We start from the raw sequence: 19338 nt of genomic DNA, 5'->3' as shown, positions 1-19338 counted from the left end.
ATTATTTATTACCAAATTTATTTTTAGATAATGAAATAAAAAATATGTATTTATTTTCTTGAAAATGTCATAAAAGGGAGGAGCATTCCTACAAAGATAGGACTATGAATGCTCACAATAATTTTTTTATGAATGCTCCTGATAAAAAAATCCATTGTCCTATTAAAATTTCAAATAAAAATTTTTAATCTATTACATATGTTTTATTTTCAAAATTTATGTCAAAATTTTTCGCACTAATTATATAGTCTTATTAGTTTCATAAAATGCACATACTTTGCAGTCAAATAAAATTTTCAATCGTTTTTCAAGCTTATATTCAAACCTAAAGCATCAAGGGCAAAAAAGACATTTGCAACCGAACGCAATAGTGAAATGAAGGAAAATGTAATGGTAGGGGCATGAAAGGGATCAAGTTGAAATCTTAGAGGTATATAAGGGATTGGGTAAATTTCATGGGCATGAAAGAGATTGAGTGTGTTTTCAGGGATACACAGGGAATTTACTCAAAACTTTTATATACGTATTCTTAGCGATCTAAAAGCAAATGCTGAAAATAATCTTCGATGAAAAAACCTCAAAATCAGCTTTAAATTTAAAGTTGAAAATTCAAATTTTAGCTGATAAGCTTTTGCTTCAATCCAGACAAACCCTAAATTTCCAGTTGACGGACCGATTACAAGGCCATCTTTTTGTAGGCAAACCCCTGTGATTCAAACAATCTTTTCATCGCGATGCTTTATGCTTATACCAAATCCGTTTGTTTGTTCAACGTCGTTTTCAGATTGCATTGTCTTCGTGCGGGGTTCATGCAAAAAAATTTTACACACGGCCATTCGGATAGGTAGGGGAAAAATACGTCGCCCTTGTACCGCTAGACGAGATCACGACTCAGGAGACAAGTATGCTGCAGCTGCCGCGCCATGAACAATCCAAAACAACTCCGATCTTTGCCGAAGTAGACTCGCCTCCGAAGCCAATACGAAAGCAAACATACGCTACACAAAGGAGGCCAATCCTCCATGGGCCAAAACATCAACACCGTGGTGATCCTAAGCCTGGACCACGCATTTTCCATTTTCCTTTTCTTAGGCCCTTTTTGTTTAGGCTTAGACTTATTGGCTTAAACTTTTAAGTTAGTTTATTAGCTTATGATTTATAAGCCAATAGATTTAATGTCCTAAGTTTAGTGGTGGAGTCATACATCTATCTCATATAAGTCAAAAAAGCTTCTCCAACCTAGCTTTTAGCTTAATAGTGTTAGAGTAGCTTATGGCTTCAAAAAAAACCAAATGAAAAAGCTGCTTGTTTATTTTGGCTTAGATTTTTTGAATTATAAATTGGCTTATAAGCCTAAATAAAGAGGGTCTTATTATCCTAAGCCGGGATTTTTAAAAAACTTTCAAAAACATCAACATCGTGGTGATCCTAAGCCGGGATTTTTAAAAGTTTTTTTCCGGCACGTCTATCGATCATTTTTCATGGGCCGAAATGACGGGCCCTGCAACTGGAAAATCGAGTCGGTCCACAGCAGACTGACCAGGCCGGCCCACACAGCCCCGAAACATACGGGCTTTAGCATTCCTGGGCCCACCGACAGCCTCCTCTGACCCCACCTGTCATCCGCCTTTTCTCTCCTCTTTCCCCGCACTACAACACGGGGACTACGCGGAGAGAGAGACAGCGCACGCTAGTGGAGCAGCTGCTGCAGCGGTTGGCCACCGCCTCCATCGCCGTCGCCGACTCGCCGCCATCGTCGTTGCCGTCGTCGCCGTCGGCGGAGTAGGCAGGCGGCCATGGCGGGGAAGCACGGCCGCAACGGCTTCGAGGACGACGACGTCAATCCCTTCGCGGTGAGTGCTCGCTCCCCCTCGTTCCACCCCCCCGCTAGTATATTCGAGAAGGTTCGCTGTTCGCGTAGATCTCGGGGTGGGTTCTCCTGATCTGATCTACGTAGGAAGTGGCCGCATTTGGGATCCGTCGTTGCTTGGGTTCCGGCGCGGCTGGATCTGGCGCGTGGGAGGAGGGTGCGATGGCGAGATGCGTTTTTTTCTTTTGGTGGTTGGAGTAGGCGAGATTACTCTGTTTAGGCCTGTGTAGGTTAATTGCTTGCGGAGTGATTGTTCAACTATGGATCTGGGTGTTGTGGGTGAATTGGAGAATGTATGTGGTAGTAGTACAGTTCTTTGCTGGAACTCGGAATTCGGATTTGTAGCATGCTAGAGCAATGTGGTGGTACCTTTGGTGTGCTGCAACCTGCAAGTACAACCTGGAACTAGTTTGGTTTACACAGAATTGTTTGCGCTCGTTGCCTCGGTACCATGCCTTGTTTAGTCTATTAGTGTAATTACGAAATTATTCAGGAAGGATCTCCAATTTTGATTTCCATTAACTGCTATTTTGAAAATGCAATGCGATGACAAGTGCTCTACCTTCTGTATCGTTTTAAGACTAAACTTGTAAGACACTATTTTCGCAGGCATGTGTCATAAAAACTTTTGATGTTTCTGCATTAGTTAGTTCTTTGATATACTATTATATGTTGGCACTTCTTATTTACGTGGAAAATTGTACCTCACTTCAGGTCAGTTGTAGTTGTAATTCATAAAAATCGTGTTGTAACTGGTTGCACACAAGCCTATAATGTTCATGTTATTTTCTACTACTTTGTGATTTATTTGCCTTGCAATTCCTCCTATATTGCAGGGAGGAAGTGTTCCTCCTGCCAACAATTCTCGACTGCCACCTCTCTCCCATGAGCCAGCTGATTTTTACAATGTGGACATTCCTCTTGACTCGTCTAAGGTACATGCAATTCCATTTCATGTTCATTATCGTATGGACTTCTAGTTTTGAGAATGTTATATCCACTAAAAACTAGTGTTATTTGAGCTTCTTGCTGTAAATACATGATGCACACCATAAATTGTTTTGCCATGGTCAGTATTTGTTGTGTTATAATGTAGAGTTAGAAGAATATTATGTTATTCCTTTATTTATAACATCTGCCAAGTTAATTTCAGGCATTCTTGGTTTGTTTTTGGATGATTCCTTATGTCTTGCATCCATTTCTTTGAATTTAGGATTTGAAGAAAAAGGAGAAAGAACTCCAGGCAATGGAAGCTGAACTAAACAAAAGAGAAAGGGTGTGTGCCTTACAATTCCTGATTTAATTTCTCCTGTGCTCTTTGCTGGTTACAAATCCTTCTATTTTATGAACAAGAACTCTACAGTCCTGATAATTTCCTAGATGCTATTTGGTAATTACCAGATGATTTGACCATAGCAATGCGGTAAATTTTTAGCCGTATACTGGTCGGTACTCGGTAAATTTTTATCAGATGTTTTGTGCCTCATCGCGCCCAAAACCAACTAGAATTGTAGAGCATGATTAGCTATTGGACTTACTGAATATATAGCATATGTTGATCGAAATTACTGGAGAAACTACCTGTTGGTGATGCCTTCATGTCTTAAAGCCTATGAGCAAAAGCAGAACTTGCTTGCATTCTTATTGGTCACATAACATATCTGCTATTACATAAATGATGACTTTTACATCTTTCAACTTGCTAGCAAGATAGGAAACTTATTTCAATTTTTTAGTAAGGTTGCTTAGTTAAGGTGTGGCATATGAACAAATCTTTTTTTGCAGTGAATAGTTCTCTTGAAAAACCATGTTTCTTGAGCCTGGGTAATTACTATGTTGAACTTCGTGTGAGATGTTAGAGTGTTTTTCTAAATCCACGAATGGGATTTGTTTGTTAATGTCGTGTTCCGTGTTTCATATCATGCATTGTTCTTTATCTAAATGCTGATCTGATTCCTTCTTTGTCTCCCTGCCATAGGAACTGAAAAGGAAGGAAGAGGCTGCAGCCCAAGGTACAGTTTGCATTCTTTCTTTTTGCTGACCCGTTTTAGCTGTTTCCTTAGCATAAAGATTTGAATATGCAAGCAATGTTTGGTAGAGGCGTGAAAGTTTTGCTTGCCAACTCAAGTTGAGTAAGTTGTGTTATTGCGGAATTTTTCCACAGAGAAATCAACATAAATATAATCAATTTGGTTTTTATAGGACGGGATATCAGGGTTATCAATTATCAGTGTATGGTATAGCCGTATTGGTGATATTTGACTTCGATGAGTGGATTCCTTTTCCCAGATTAATAATTTATAGCTGCATTCTTTTATGACATTGGAGTTAATTTGCATGGATCTAGTTTGGGCTACTTTCAAAAGGAAAAAAAAGGAGAGAAATAGAGAGAAGCTGCAGTTTGGGTTCGTTCTGGGATTTGATTTGATACGTCTTTTGCATTGTCTGCTAGCATTTGTTTCTACTGTTGTAGCTAAGATGCCCTTTACAAAGTTGCTTACTATTTATTTACCTAACTTCACCCTTCTCTTTTGCAGCTGGCATTGTCATTGAAGATAAAAATTGGCCACCCTTTTTCCCTCTCATTCACCATAATATTTCAAATGAGATACCTATTCATCTACAAAGAATGCAGTACCTTGCATTTTCATCGTTTTTGGGTAAGCTCTAGTGGTGTTCAATAGTATTGTGTTCTTTTTGTTGAGCATGTTACATTCATTATTTCCATCCATATTATATGCTTGTAATGTAATTACCAACAGAACGAAAAAATAATAAGTATAGATTCAAATTTATTGACTTAGCCAAAGGATTTATCATTCTCATTATTGAGTGAACTGATAAGTTCTTCATGAAAGCATCTTGTTATACAGAGGCTCATTCATGGATTTTGTATAGAATTGCTAAATTGGTAGTTCTTTTGTCCATACCTGTGATCTCATGCAGGATTGGCAGCCTGCCTATTTTGGAATATCATAGCAACCACAACCGCATGGGTAAAAGGGGAAGGTAAAGCTAAAGTGTACCCAACCGTCTACATTGTATGAAATGTGCCATGAATGTTGACACTCAAAACTAATAGGTGTTCTGTGCTTTGACAGGTGTTATTATCTGGTTGCTTGCTATTATCTACTTCATATCTGGTGTACCTGGTGCTTATGTGTTATGGTACCGCCCTCTTTATAATGCAATGAGGTTGGATATATTAAATGAGCATTGTTGGCTACACAACTTTTTCACCTTTTAAAATATCTAATACGCTAGTGTCTTGTTCTTTTTTCAATGCCTGTTACAGAACTGAGAGTGCTTTGAAGTTTGGGTGGTTTTTTCTGTTTTACCTGGTAAAATAATCTAAACTAAAGGTTTTTCAGTCATATCTTAGCATTAAATTAGATGAGCCAAGCATGAACAAATTCATCTGTACTTCATAGCTAACTAACAATCTTTGTCCATTTCCAGATTCATATAATCTTCTGTGTGTGGGCAGCTGTGGCTCCTCCTTTTCCTTTCAAAGGAAAATCTTTGGCGTGAGTCTCCCCTATTCTTTTTCTTGTGTGCATTCTGCCTGAGATGTCATGTAGGCCGTAAAGTTGTAAACGACACTAGATGTGAGGAACTACAAAATTTCCTTATTTATTTATGTTTCTTCCCCCAAAAAAAATATCCAAAAAAATAAATCGCAGTTCCATTGAATGATTCGTCAGAAGCTGGTAAATATACTTGTCAAGCCTCATGTTCCTGAACCAGCTATTGCCTTCTCCATGAGCTGTGAATACATCTCTGCAATCGAACCATTGCAGAAACAATAGGATGTTTCTAAGGCACATAACCTGTGGTCCTAGTACTGGATCTATAAGGAAAAAGTGTAAACTTGGCTACATGCAGACAAATTCTACGACGATCATATTTGTTGTTGAATGTGTTGAGAAGTTCGCTCACATTGGTTTACAAGAACCACAATCCAATCAGTCTGAACTTCTGTTGCTTAGAGTCTGATAAATCTTGGTACCACAACCTTCCAAATCTTGGTTGTCTTCCTCTGAATTGCTCAGTAAAAAATAGTCCTGCTTCATACTGTCCATGATATATATTCTGGTTTTAGATCATTCTATTATAGTATATTTCTGTTTTTTTTTAAAAAAATATCTGACTGAATATCTGCTGTTCTTGTTACTAGTGGGATTTTGCCTGCCATTGATGTCATAGGCAAGAGTGCTATAGTGGGGGTAAGTATCTATTGCAACGTTGATCCTTATAATAGGTCTTTCAAATTTGTTGTCAGGACTAAATTTTCTTGTGAAGTTGCATCTTCATTTTACTGGGTTCATGTGCTTTTTGCATGGTGTTGATAGCTTGCCATATTCCACCACATGCATCTTTCTGGCTGGCTTAGTCAGCCTATGAAAGCCATATACTGGATTCACATATCTTATAATACCTCCTAACTATTTTCACTTGGCAGATATTTTACTTTGTCGGGTTTGGATTATTCTGCCTTGAGTCACTGCTGAGCATTGGTGTCATTCAGGTGGGTGCTATCCCCTCGTGTTATTTGTATGGTTGAACCATATATCAGTTTTATTTGGAAATCTTGGTCTGCCTATGGTTTATTACACATTCTATCTCCTCATTTGTAGTTACTAGTTAGAACATAATCTCTAAAAGCCAAATGATCTGATTGCTTGACTTAGTTAGCATGTAATATCTAAAATCCAAAGGAATTCCTCTGATGGCAAGTTTTTGGGAAATGAGTTAAAAAATTTGTCCTCGGTTCCTTACTGGTGAATATCATCATGTTCACGTTAGAGGTTCAACATAGCATGGACATTCTTACATACATTTCAATCGTTTCTTAGTCAAATTTTCATTTTAGATCATGACCATTGATTGCTCACTCAACATGCAGCAAGTATACATGTACTTCCGTGGAAGTGGAAAAGCCGCAGAGATGAAACGTGAGGCGGCACGTGGTGCTCTGAGCTCCGCATTCTGATGAAACATGCCTTGAGCAAAACTGTAGCCAGATGATATGAGTGGGAGGAAACACGAAACATGAGTTGCCAATCTAGCATTCGCATAGTGTACATCCCTGACGGCTGAACAGCGTGCGGATTTGGAATCACCGAAAGCACCCAGCCATTATTATCTTTTTTGCTCTTCTGTAATATATAAGCAGCGTTCTTGTATGGACGCGTTCAGGTGTTTGTTTCCATTTGTTGACAAAGATTTTAGATGTGGACGTGTGTTGATAGGGAATAGACATACATACGCGTGCGCGAGTGGGATCACCTGTTTTTTATTACTTCCTTTGCAGCATAGTTGCAGCACGTTGTGTTTATCTGTTGACACGATTTTCGTGAGTTATAAGATGATTGATGCCCTCTAAATTCTCTGTTCTGCTGGTCATTATTTATTGGGTACCCTTATTTGTTATTACTAGAAAAATTGCAACGGGTAAAAATGTATTGGATCGCAATACACTATACTCCTTCCTTAATTTTGGTTTAATATTATTGTGTTGTTTGATACGGAATTTGGATGATAGTTGGCTAGTTGCCACGATTGGGTTTTTAATCTATCTTTGATTTTGTGATTTGGCCAGCGTATGCGATGAACACATCACGCGCGCGGGGATGGAGGGTGTCGCTCGGTTAGACTCTTCAGTTTAGGGATTAGACTATTTGGGTTGACCACCTTTTATGTAACCCCGTTTGAATAAGCAAATCCGTCTCATCTTATTATTCTAATCAACCAAAATTATAGTGTTGTAGAACGATTAATCCTATATGTACACGAAACATGTGGATGAATAGAAAAAACTAATTTGTGTGGCTCAATTAATTACATAGTTAAATAAAAAATCCTAAATTACATCACTATTGGGCATAAATAATTAAGAAACATGAACGATTGGTCATAAAATATAAAAAAGAGAGCTACAAATCGGACGTCCAATGTTGAAAAAAAATCGGACGGTCAAATGTTCCAGTTGACCATTGGTGCAACATTAAGTTATATATGGTGAAACATAAAAATGAGCCTATGAAACATATAGAAATTTTGTGAAACATAATAAAAACACATGGTGAAACATATTGCTATCACGTATGAAACATTAAGTTTTTATTGTTTGGAACATATATTTTTCTTTCATCAGAATATAATCATGTGATATCTTGTTGTAAAGATTTAAATATAACGAATTCAACGGTGTGATCGAATCATTCATCGGATAAGCAGTTTACAAGAAAAAAAATTTTTTAAGGTCACTAACACATGCATGCATGGTGAGAGAGCCAATAGAATGGTAGGAGAGAGAGAGATGAGTTCCCACACTTTTTCGATCGTTAGCGAAACATTGAGTTATACGCGGTGAAACACAAAATTCAGTTATTGAAACATTTAATTTTTTTTACGAAACATAATAAAGACACATGTTGAAACATATTGCTGTCACGTCTAAAACATTAAAATTAATGGATTGAAACATACGTTTTTCTTTGATCAGAATGTAATGATGTGATATCTTGTTTATATATATATATATATATATATATATATATATATATATATATATATATATGATGGCCAAATGGGGCACCATGGTGTATGGGCTCCATGAGTGTAAACCGTTAGATGAGATCTTGATCAAAGAGATTGATGTGTTTCTAAGATTAACGGGTTTATACCCGTATTTAATTTCTTATTTGGAAGGTGCAATGCCCTGTTCAAAAAACTGGCGCATGCATTGTACCAATTAAGCCGTATTTAATGCCCTTTGATTTACTTACATAATTATGGCAAATCAAGGAAACATTTGAACAGATAAATCATAATCCTTAATTTTGGGTATGCATAACGTATATAAAGTATATGTACTCCTGTTTTGTTTTTGTTTCTTAAAATCACGGGAGTGAATTATATTAGAATATATACCTAGATTCTATTCCCACAGCCGGCCAAGGAAAAAATAATTAGAGTATTTATTAATGTTTTGTTTTTCCGGTATAAATGTAAATTCTACATTATTCACAAATGATTTGGTTTCTCTGTGCTATGAGTTACATAGGTATATAACCGGTTTGTTTTGTGAAAATAGTAGTTGTCCCTATTTATGTGGATACGTATATGGCATGAGATAGATTCTTGTAGTTATATGCATAGTACCGCGATGTACATATGTAATATAATTTGCTACAGGTGTGACATTCATGTAGGTATATACATAGTACTGGTGTATATATGTAATATATACACTCCTTATTAGTTTGCATGACCATGGAATAAATTATAGTTTGCATGACCATCGAATAATCTATCTTCTATTTTTATCTGGCTATGTATCGTTATGTGTATGTATAATATACCTACTGTGTCAGGGTATAAGCTAATAAAATTGCTTTCGATTCGATAGGTTATATCACTGCGTGCTAGCTAGCTAGCTACGTGTGTGACGAGAATATATATATATATATATATGTGTACATATACTTTTCGGTACGCTAGATATATAGAAATGAGAACTTTTGCATAGTTTATTTTAACTATAGTTAAATTTATTTAAAGTATGGAGTATAGAACCTATAGATCGGTCTTTTGCTTAATTCTTTTATAAAAAAAGGATTTCACCCGTATATTTGTTATATCTCCGAGGGCTAAGTATGTGACAAATATACCTTCTCATAGAAGTCTATAACCATATTCTACTTTTAACTAAAACTGAAAAGAATTAATGAATTGTATGCTCGTTTCTCATAGCATTTTTTTGGAGACCAGGCAAAGCCAACTATGTTTATCTCTACGCCAGTGTATATACCCGATTTTTAGTTATCGATTAAGTTAGGTATATACCTGATTTTTTGTTATCGATTAAGTTTGGTATATACACGTTTAAATCTTCATACTCATTTAATTTGTGTATACACCCGATTTAATCGAAGTATTTTTTTTATATAATCGTATTAATTAGGTATACACCAATTTAATTTTTCATACTTGCTTAAATTGGGTATAAGCTATTTTTTCACAATCGATCAAATTGGTTATATACCCTATTTAATTTTTCATACTCATTAATATAGAACCGGAGGGATTACTTAAAAATTTATTATTATTATACAGGGTGTATACACAAAAAGAAAATCAAGTTACAAGGAAAAATTAACCTAACTATGTTGGAATTAATAAACCAAAGAACAATTTGGGGGTAGATGTGAAAATTTAGATAAATTACTAGGTTGTCGAAGAAAAAAAAAGAAATCGGTCTTCTGGAAGTCGGACTTGTTCATCCAAAATTGTCTTGATGAGAAACCCTGTTCAGCAAGTCCAAAATTGTTGAACATCTCTACCATCGGATTAATGATCATTTGTTTTGTCCAGACAATTGACAGGTGAATGAAAGAGCATCTAATCTTCTTTAGAATTTTGCATAACATAATCATCCTACAAAACACAGGTAGAACCAAATGTCAAACTCCCTGCAAAAACCTATGCATTTGAAATTAAGAAGCCTGCTTTATGATGATAGGAACATACTTGCAATGGGGAACAAAACACGAAGCAATTGATCTCCATGACGACGATGAGGATATGGAGAGATGGCAGGCGCGGCAGATAGGAAGCAGACGAACTGCGTCTACGTGGTGATCGAGGGGTGAATTCAGTCAGCTAGTTCACATGCAAACCATCAGCGGAAATGAACACCCATATCACTACCTACAATTATCCAATATAATCATGTTTGTTTGGGTTCCAGATGATCGATTTCACATGGATTCAGTTACTAAAATACCTTTAAAAATAGAAAATCATCTGTACATACACACAGAGAATACGAACAATAATCATTGGTACCTAAAAAAATCCAAAAAATACAAGCGATAATTTATATGTTCTAGTTGATTTGACGTATGTACCTAAAAAGGTGGCAACCAGTTACTTCGTGGGGCGAGGAACGAGCTTGAGCCTTGAGGACGGAGTCGCATACAACAATCGTGGCTGCGACGAGGCTTGCAGACGACCAACGGCATGCTCATGAAGATTAGCGACAAAGATTTGTGGAGGCCTGGCTGCGTCGTCGGATATGGCGAACAACCAGCAGCCCACGACGAAGAAGCTCGGGCACGTCCGTTCATGCAACGGCTTGTCGACAGAGAATCTCGCCGACGTCGTCCGGCGGTGTAGCAGCATGGAGTCGAAACAACAATAGTATGTAAAATATGGAATGCCATCTCTACTAGTGTATATGCACACAAAGAATAGAAAGTATAAATCGGTATTGATGGAAATAAATCAATTACATCGAAATTCTATATGTGCTGGAAAATCGTGTGACGTATGATAAGTACTTTTTTTTAATCATGTATGTACTACTTTTCTTTGCTAGGATTGTATAAACTAGTAGATCACATATTGTTTTTTTAGGTACATATTGTTTTTTTTTTTACTATGTCTATATATCGACGTACACTCTTCCTTTTTTCAGCGAGTACTCAAGTTAGTAGCAGTGCATATATACTATTTTATTTTAGTAAGCTAGTAGCAGTACATACTTCTTTCTCATACCAGTATATATTTTTTTAAGCAGTATATACCTTTTTTTTTTAACTTAGTACCAGTATATACTTTCTCATATCAGTATATATTTTTTATGAGTATGTACTGTTCTTTAGAGTAGTATATTGCCAGTACCTTTTCTTGAGAGGAATACATGCTTTTTTTTTCTAGAGTATGGTATATGGCCTTTTTTTTCTTATATACTGGCCTCTAGTAGGTGCATACAAAGTTTTATTAGAGAATAGTATATGTACTCTTCTCCACGTAAAATATAGTACATGCCATTTTTTATTAGAGCAGAGTATGTACATTTGGTACTAATTATGAATAAATTGTATCGATCAATGATACAGAAGTGTCACCATACCAACGATTCACAAACTGAATCACTGGTAAAGTATCGGGTCGTTGCATTATGAAGAAACCCAAATTAATGAAATACCCTAGAAGGGAACTGAATTTTGAATGGACGGAACAATGAATAAAAAAACAATGCAAGACTTTCGGAAATGCATGGAGACTAAAAACAAAACATAATGGGATCACCCTCGATGTGTCTCATCGATGAGTCTCTGCATATATCCCTACTGACAGATCGGTTAGCATCGACGGGATCACGCCGATAGCGCGCCGGAGAGGGGGCCAAGAATGTGTCTTCCTTAATCAACACCGTCAGCTAGGAATCACGGCCGGTTCGATGCCGACGCCGATGACGTGGTCAGCATCATCTATGTCTACGATACATGCATCTCGCATCTGCATGCACCAAGTTAAGCAAATTCGTTTCTTTAGAGGCTTTATCATTCAATCAACGTCAGGTCGGGACTGCATGCATGTCTGCATCCTCTTTTGCTAATAACAGAGAATAGCAGATCTAATAGGAAAGTATACATGCATGCATGCGTTATCGATCTGCAAGAAAGAGCAAATTAAGAAAATCGGAAGAAGGAATTGAAGGACTTGCCAGCATCGATCGTCGATGACTCGATGTTCCAGTTCTGGACGGCGCTCATCATCATCTTATCGTTGCACGGGCCTGGATCGATGCCGTCGCCGCACGGCCACACTGGCTTGCCAATGCCCGACGATCAACGGCGCCATTGTTTGGTCACCAGCGCTTCGGCCAGCCAATCGCCTGGGGACAGCCATATACCGAAAGCACCAGTAATGGAAGACGTCGGCGCCTCAGAATCGCCGATGGGTCGCACCGCCGTATTGCCTCCGAATCTTCTGATCGCGATATAACATGCAGATCGATCTATCGATTCTGTTTAGAATCGCCCACAAGATATTAATACGAGCTATTCGAAAGGGTCCGGTTAGTGCGGAATAATTAAGATTACGAGTAATTTTTTTTGAAACAAAAATCAAAACGTGCTCGGTATCTGGATCCGTTAGCTGGCTTGATCGGTGGTGTCTGCGGATGGACGGTGGATGGCATCGGGAGTATGTACTCCCAGGTGTGTGTGTGTGTGTGTGTGTATATATATATATATATATATATATATATATATATATATATATATATATATATATATATATATATATATATATATATATATATGACACTCATATGGGGCACCATGGTATCTAATGCACAAAATCACTCAAATTTTTTAAAATTTTTCAAATTGTGAGTATATACCTAATTATAATAATTCGATTCATACATATACCTATCAACAAAACAACTCAAATTTAATTTTATTTCACAATCTATGTTTACATACCTAACTAATTATATGTATGGATGCTATATACCTAGAATCAAAATCTAACAAAAACAAGTTCAAGTTCAGTTCAAACTTGCTTTGAACTAGTTAGTAAAGTAGTTAATGTTAATACCTAAGTAATTGAAAAAGTTTCATACTCATTTGAATTGGGTATATACTCAATTTTAACAATGGTGCCCGGGCACCATAGAGCACCAAACATATATATCCACGGGACCTTTTCCGAAAATGCTCATTGTCGCCGTAACATGAAAAATCGGACAAGAAAACTACTACTAATTGCTACATACATATATATATATACATACATACATACATACATATATATATATATATATATATATACATAATACATATGTATATATGTATATATACATACATGGGAGCGTATCCTATGCACACAGGCCCTCGCGTGTACACACCGTGTACACCAACTAAAAATTATCACAAAAAATTCTAGGAAAATTCATACATGTACTTTCAATAGTATTACATCTACGTGCAAAGTCGCATCTTTAAATTCATTCTACATAGAGAATAACAAAAAAGATAAAATTCTGACAAAATTGCAACCTTAAAACTGTCAGATTTTTTGTTTTTTTTGTTACGGCTAAAATATAATGAATTTGACGTTAAGATTTTAACCCTAGGTGTAATACAATTGAAAGTATGTGTATGATTTTTTCTAGATTTTTTGGTGACATTTTTTAGTTGGTGTGCACGTGTGTACACGTGAGGACCTGTGTGCATAGGATATGTTGCCTACATACATATATATATATATATATATATATATATATATATATGTATATACGTATATACATATATATATATATACGTGTATATATATGTATGTATATATATATATACACATATATGTATGTAGCAATTAGTAGTAGTTTTTTTTGTCCGATTTTTCATCTTAGGGCGACAATGAGCATTTTCGGAAAAGGTCCCGTGGATCTCGTCGCCTCACCCCACTTCACCACCCCCGCCGCTCTCTGCCTCCGTCCCCATCCGCGACGCTTCCCTCCACCCATCCACCGGCCCGCAGCTCCGGTAGCTCCTTTCTCTTCCTTTTCGCTCGCTCTCAAGGCCCATAACGGTTATGGCCCAGTCAACCAATCCCCCTTCCCACTCAAAAACAGAGCCACGCTAATACCGCTAGCCCTAACACACCGCGAACACCCGTTCCCCTCGCGCCGCCTTCCTACCTCGCCGCCGGCGACGCCAACGACCACCCGCGCCGCCGCTACGTCTCCTACTCCTCCTCCTCCTCCTCGACGGAGCAGCGCGGGGAGGCCGACCAGTACCCAAAACCTAGCAGCAGCAGCAGCGAGAGAGACAGCTTTTTCCCCCTTCTCACTCCCCACCCATATATGAACACGCGCGGCGCCGCAGCGAGAACCTAAAACCCTAAACCCCCTCCTGAATAAAAGCAAGCATGGCGGCGCCCCTCCCCGCAAGCCCTAGCAACGCCCATGGCGCGGCATCCTAGGCCCCCCACCCCGTCACCGCCGCGCGCGAGCTCCGACACCGACGCCGCCTTCGACCCCGTCGTGGAGTGGCTCCTCGACCTCGACCAGGCGCCCATGGCGGACGAGGTGGCCAAGGGCCTCGGTATCGCCGAGGAGCCCGCGAGCTTCGATGCTGGTAAGGTTTCGGGTGGTTCGGTGTCCGAGAGCCGCGGGGTCGAGGAGAAGGGGAACGCCTTGCCAGAGCAATCGGGCGCCTCTTTTGACGGCGAATTGGATGTCGAGATGGAGCCTAAGACGGGGAGCGGAGGATTGGTTCAGCAACTTGTGCAGGATCAGCATCCGGCTTCGGATATTGGTGATTTGGCTGTAAGAGAGGATGGTTCAGAGATAATGGTGGATGTTGAGAGGAGTACTGTACCTGTTGATGCTGACATGAACAATGTGTCCTTGGCCTTGGTGAAAGAGGAAGCGGAAGGGGGAGGAGATAGGGAGGACAAGAGCGACGAGGAAGAGTCCGAGAGTAGCAAGGAGGAGTCGTCTGAGGCTTCGTCGAGCAGTGATGAGGAGGAAGATAAGAGGGAGTCAAGCGAAGCCTCTTCGAGCAGTGACGAGGAAGAGCAGATGGCCAAGAAAACTGGCGGTGCTGGTGACACGGATTCCCTCTTTGAAGAGGGTGAATTGATGCTTGCAAGTGATGACGATGATGAGGAAGCACCAAAGGGTCCTATCAAATCCAAACATGAAGTAGAGGTATTCATTGACTAGTCTCTGTTGTTGTTCATCTTCACTAGTTACTTGATGATGTTTACTTGGATATACTGGAATGCTAATTATTTTAATGAGTACAGCTCAGTATCTAGCTAGCATAATTGGCATGGCAATAACTCAATTTGTTACATGTCTTGCATACTAGCCACCCTCCTTACAAAGTGAAAACTTCTATAGAGTTGTGCTGTCAAATCCACGGACTGTGTGTCACTGAGATATTATAGGTCTTCTAGATGGTATGCAATGACAAAGTAATTTATAAACAAAAGAGTGGAGCCTGATGTTTCTTTTGCTTTTGCTTAAGTTTTGATGTTGCTTATTTCTAGTCTAAACTAGTATACTTTGCAGGTCCTTCCTCCAGTGCCAAAGATTGATGTACAGCTGGAACCACATCATCAGACCCTACCAGTAGGAACAATTTCAGCTGTAAGTTTTATTTTTAACGTGACCTTTTCATCTGAGTATTTGTCTCTGTAATGGAGCATTTAAAACACCTTCTTGTTTGATCCCCGCACTTTGTTAGTACCAGTTATTTACATGTGTCTCCGGTGAAGATTCACCCTGTTCTTTTTATTTTAGTATAAGCATTATTTAGTTTGTATAGAAGATTAGGAATCTATTGTTCTAGTCTACTGATATATATTTGTAATGTATTTTTGGTGCTCTGTAACTGTCTGGATTTTGCGGGTTATGCTTATACAATCTGTCTACTGCAAGCACCATTCTTAGTAGCATAGTTATACTAATCTTCTACTCCCTCCGTTTCACAATGTAAGTCATTCTAGCATTTCCCACATTCATATTGATGTTAGTGAATCTAGACATATATATCTATTTAGATTCATTAACATCAATATGAATATGGGAAATGCTAGAATGACTTACATTGTGAAACGGAGGAAGTATATTATTTACGATTGCTTTCAAAATTGTCATTTATCATTTAATCCTAGCATGGTGGATTATATACTAAGTTTCTTCTCCTGGATGTTTGATTGCTTTCTATGCTTCCAGATCATGGGTGAGAGAGTGATTGTTGAAGGGTCAGTGCAACACAATCCCCTGAATGAGGGTTCGATACTCTGGATAACAGAAAGCAGGATCCCACTTGGTATTGTTGATGAATTGTTTGGACCTGTCAAGAACCCATACTATCTTGTACGGTACAACTCTGCAGAAGAGGTGCCTGCTGATATCAGTGCAGGAACTGCTGTCTCTTTTGTTGCAGAGTTTGCAGACCACATCCTAAATATGAAGGAACTGTATGCCAAAGGCTATGATGGATCTGGAGAAAATGACGAGGACCAGACAGACCCTGAATTCTCTGATGATGAGAAAGAGGCTGAGTACAAAAGATCATTACGGCTGGCAAAAAGGCAGACTGATAGGCAGCATGAGGGTAAGAAAACTTCTGGTGATAAGAAGAGAGCACAACCTAGGGGCTCTGGATTTCGGAAAGACATGCCACCCAGGAGCCATGATGGACCTGCACCAGGTCGCCAATCGCAACCTCATTTTCATCGCCCTGATAAGGCTCCTGTAGTTGATGCAATCCGCCCATTGGGTTCTCAAGATGGTCCTATGAGTGCACCAACAAAGCTGCCACCAGGCCCAGTTCATCCTGTTATGCCTGCAGCTAATCAGCTTACAAATCAGATGGGTGGTCGCTTCATGAATCCGTCTCAGCAGTTCTTACCACAGCAACCTAACGTTGTCTGGCCAGGTGGTCTAACACCTACACCACATCCAAATATGGGGATTGAAGGAGCTGCTTTTGCAGCTAATATCATGCAGAACCTTCTCATTGGAGCCAATCAATACCAGCAACAGTTTCAGAACCATAACTTTGGTGGCTTCCTGAACCAAATGCCTGTACCTCCACCTCAGTTTATGTCGCAAGGTGGAATGCCTTCTAATCCAATGGCATTTGGTGGACCAACGATGGCACAGATGAATCCTCCATTTGGTCCACCTCAATTGCCTATGGATCAAGGTAATTTTGGGCAGGCTCCACACATGGCTGGGCATACAGTGCAACAAGGGCCTCCTGCAGGATTTCCCAATGGCCAAGGATTTGGGCAGTCAGCATCGCCGCAGGGAGATGGAGAGCAGCCACCTATGCAATTCAGTTCTGGGCAGTTTAATCAAGGGAACTCATCCTTCCATGGCAGAAGGCAGCAACAACGGGGAGGCCGGCACTCTTCTGGGAGAGGCGGTGGCCGTCACCGCAGATAAAAGATAGGTAACGCTGGTGGTTTTACACCAGCGAAATTTTGACTCGCTGAGTGAACTCCTCTTGAATGGTTCAGTCTTTGCTTTGATGTATTCGTAAACGGAGACGTGATCAGTTGCATGTAATATTCAATTTGTTTCGTTTACGGTGAACTTCACTTTGGACACCCTTGTGTGTTTGCCTATGTTTCACAATATACCCCGGTTTAGTGAAGCCTTCAAATTAATGTATGACCAGACTTTGCAAATTGGACTGGGTTTGCTGTGTCACTTTGTTGGTTTCCATCGTGGCCTGTTGGGCGCATCCACGCGAGTAATTTCTGCGCGGGCTGAAGTGCCCGGGTGAACTAGCTTCATTCACTTACAGAGCACTGAAGTTGTAGTATGTGATGTCCATGTCCTCCATACAGTACATCCGGTTCCAATGTTGTTTGTCAAACACTGAAACATAACTGGATTTTGTATGAACCATGATTCTGATATATGAGAGTGACTGTCTTGAGTTCCAGATATGAATTTTGTTAAATGATCGATCCTTGATGTACATATTACTGAACTAGTAAGTCCTGAGGTTCAAAGAAGAAATAACTTGGGGATGATTCATTTTTTACTTTTTATTTCTGTGTCGCTTAAGCTTTTCATTTCCTCACCCGAGACGAGCACCTTCTCTTGTGCATGCCGAAGATCAATGGTGACCACGAGCTGGAGATTGGACGCGTGAATGCGTGATGATCTTAGAAAAAAACAAGATTTGGAGGGGAGATATGTCCCTTCAAATATTTTTTAAGAATAAGTTACGAGCGTGTTGAGAATTGAATACGAGACCCTAGAATTAAAATCACACACCCTTTACCGTTGGATTATCAAATGGGATGTGTGATGATCTATTCCTCTGTCCGGGCCCGGAGATCAGCTCGAAATTTTGAATGTCGCAACCTGGTACTGTTTTTTTTATAAGCAAGGATAGCCACGCCTATTTAGAAATACCTAGTGCTGGATATGACACAAATTAGTATTAAATTTGGATAGACTCTTATGTACTCCCTTGGATTAGTATTTTTATTGGTATTAGATGATAAAATATGAATAGTACTTTATATGTGACTATTTTTTTAAATTTTTTTATAAATTTTTTAAATAAGACGGACGGTCAAACGTTGGACACGGATATCCACGACTGCACTTATTGTAGTGTCATGATGTGTTAAATCCAATACTCCCTCCATCCCATTAGAGCACCCGCAATGGTAAAGTAAGGTGCTCTCTACAAAACATATACATCTAAGCAATAGACTAGATTAATAGTAAACCACCTCAATAATATGTCTACATGGATATCTATAGCTCTCTCATCCATTGTCTCGTTTTTCTCTATAGACTATCTACAGGTTAGTAGATAGCTTTACTCTCTCTCTTCATTTAATCTCTTCCAAGTAGAAAAATATGCTGACATGGATATCTTATAGAGAGCCTATAGACAACCATTGCGGGTGCCCTTATAAGTGCAACCATAAGTTTCTGTGCCCAACTTTGATCGTTCTTCTTATTTGAAATTTTTTTATAATTAGTATTTTTATTGTTATGAGATGATAAAATATGAATAGTAATTTACTCGTGACTTATGTTTTTAAATTTTTTTAAAAATATTTCAAATAAGACGAACGGTCAAAGTTGAGCGTAGAAAACCATAGCTGCACTTATA

At 38.9% G+C, this 19338-nt stretch overlaps 2 protein-coding genes across 2 annotated transcripts; both read left to right on the top strand.

Annotated features, from left to right (window-relative positions):
• Positions 1-1651: 1651 nt before the first annotated feature.
• Positions 1652-7257, top strand: LOC127773959 (secretory carrier-associated membrane protein 3). The gene is made up of 12 exons (XM_052300206.1): positions 1652-1853; positions 2707-2805; positions 3084-3146; positions 3849-3882; positions 4408-4530; positions 4817-4879; positions 4972-5065; positions 5166-5211; positions 5330-5397; positions 6048-6096; positions 6333-6398; positions 6777-7257. Exons 1-12 carry the CDS (start codon positions 1797-1799, stop codon positions 6861-6863), a joined length of 849 nt encoding a protein of 282 aa, XP_052156166.1. The 5' UTR covers positions 1652-1796; the 3' UTR covers positions 6864-7257.
• Positions 7258-14293: 7036 nt separating this feature from the next.
• On the top strand, positions 14294-17863 carry LOC127774780 (H/ACA ribonucleoprotein complex non-core subunit NAF1). The gene is made up of 3 exons (XM_052301073.1): positions 14294-15386; positions 15753-15830; positions 16419-17863. The coding sequence occupies exons 1-3, from the start codon at positions 14640-14642 to the stop codon at positions 17637-17639; spliced, it is 2046 nt and encodes a 681-aa protein (XP_052157033.1). The 5' UTR covers positions 14294-14639; the 3' UTR covers positions 17640-17863.
• The last annotated feature ends 1475 nt before the right edge of the window (positions 17864-19338 follow it).

The sequence above is a fragment of the Oryza glaberrima genome, chromosome 5 (assembly GCF_000147395.1).
Source record: "Oryza glaberrima chromosome 5, OglaRS2, whole genome shotgun sequence".
Taxonomy (NCBI): domain Eukaryota; kingdom Viridiplantae; phylum Streptophyta; class Magnoliopsida; order Poales; family Poaceae; genus Oryza; species Oryza glaberrima.
The sequence above is the reverse complement of the archived record's forward strand: the minus strand, read 5'-3'. Positions and strand labels throughout refer to the sequence as shown.

Excerpts from the sequence above, each read along its gene's own strand:
- LOC127773959 (XM_052300206.1), top strand. The coding sequence starts at position 1,797 with ATGGCGGGGAAGCACGGCCGCAACGGCTTCGAGGACGACGACGTCAAT. Across the intron at positions 3,883-4,407 it reads GGAAGAGGCTGCAGCCCAAG|CTGGCATTGTCATTGAAGAT; the intron begins GTACAGTTTGCA and ends TCTCTTTTGCAG. Across the intron at positions 5,066-5,165 it reads CCTCTTTATAATGCAATGAG|AACTGAGAGTGCTTTGAAGT; the intron begins GTTGGATATATT and ends TGCCTGTTACAG.
- LOC127774780 (XM_052301073.1), top strand. The coding sequence starts at position 14,640 with ATGGCGCGGCATCCTAGGCCCCCCACCCCGTCACCGCCGCGCGCGAGC. Across the intron at positions 15,387-15,752 it reads AATCCAAACATGAAGTAGAG|GTCCTTCCTCCAGTGCCAAA; the intron begins GTATTCATTGAC and ends TATACTTTGCAG. Across the intron at positions 15,831-16,418 it reads CAGTAGGAACAATTTCAGCT|ATCATGGGTGAGAGAGTGAT; the intron begins GTAAGTTTTATT and ends CTATGCTTCCAG.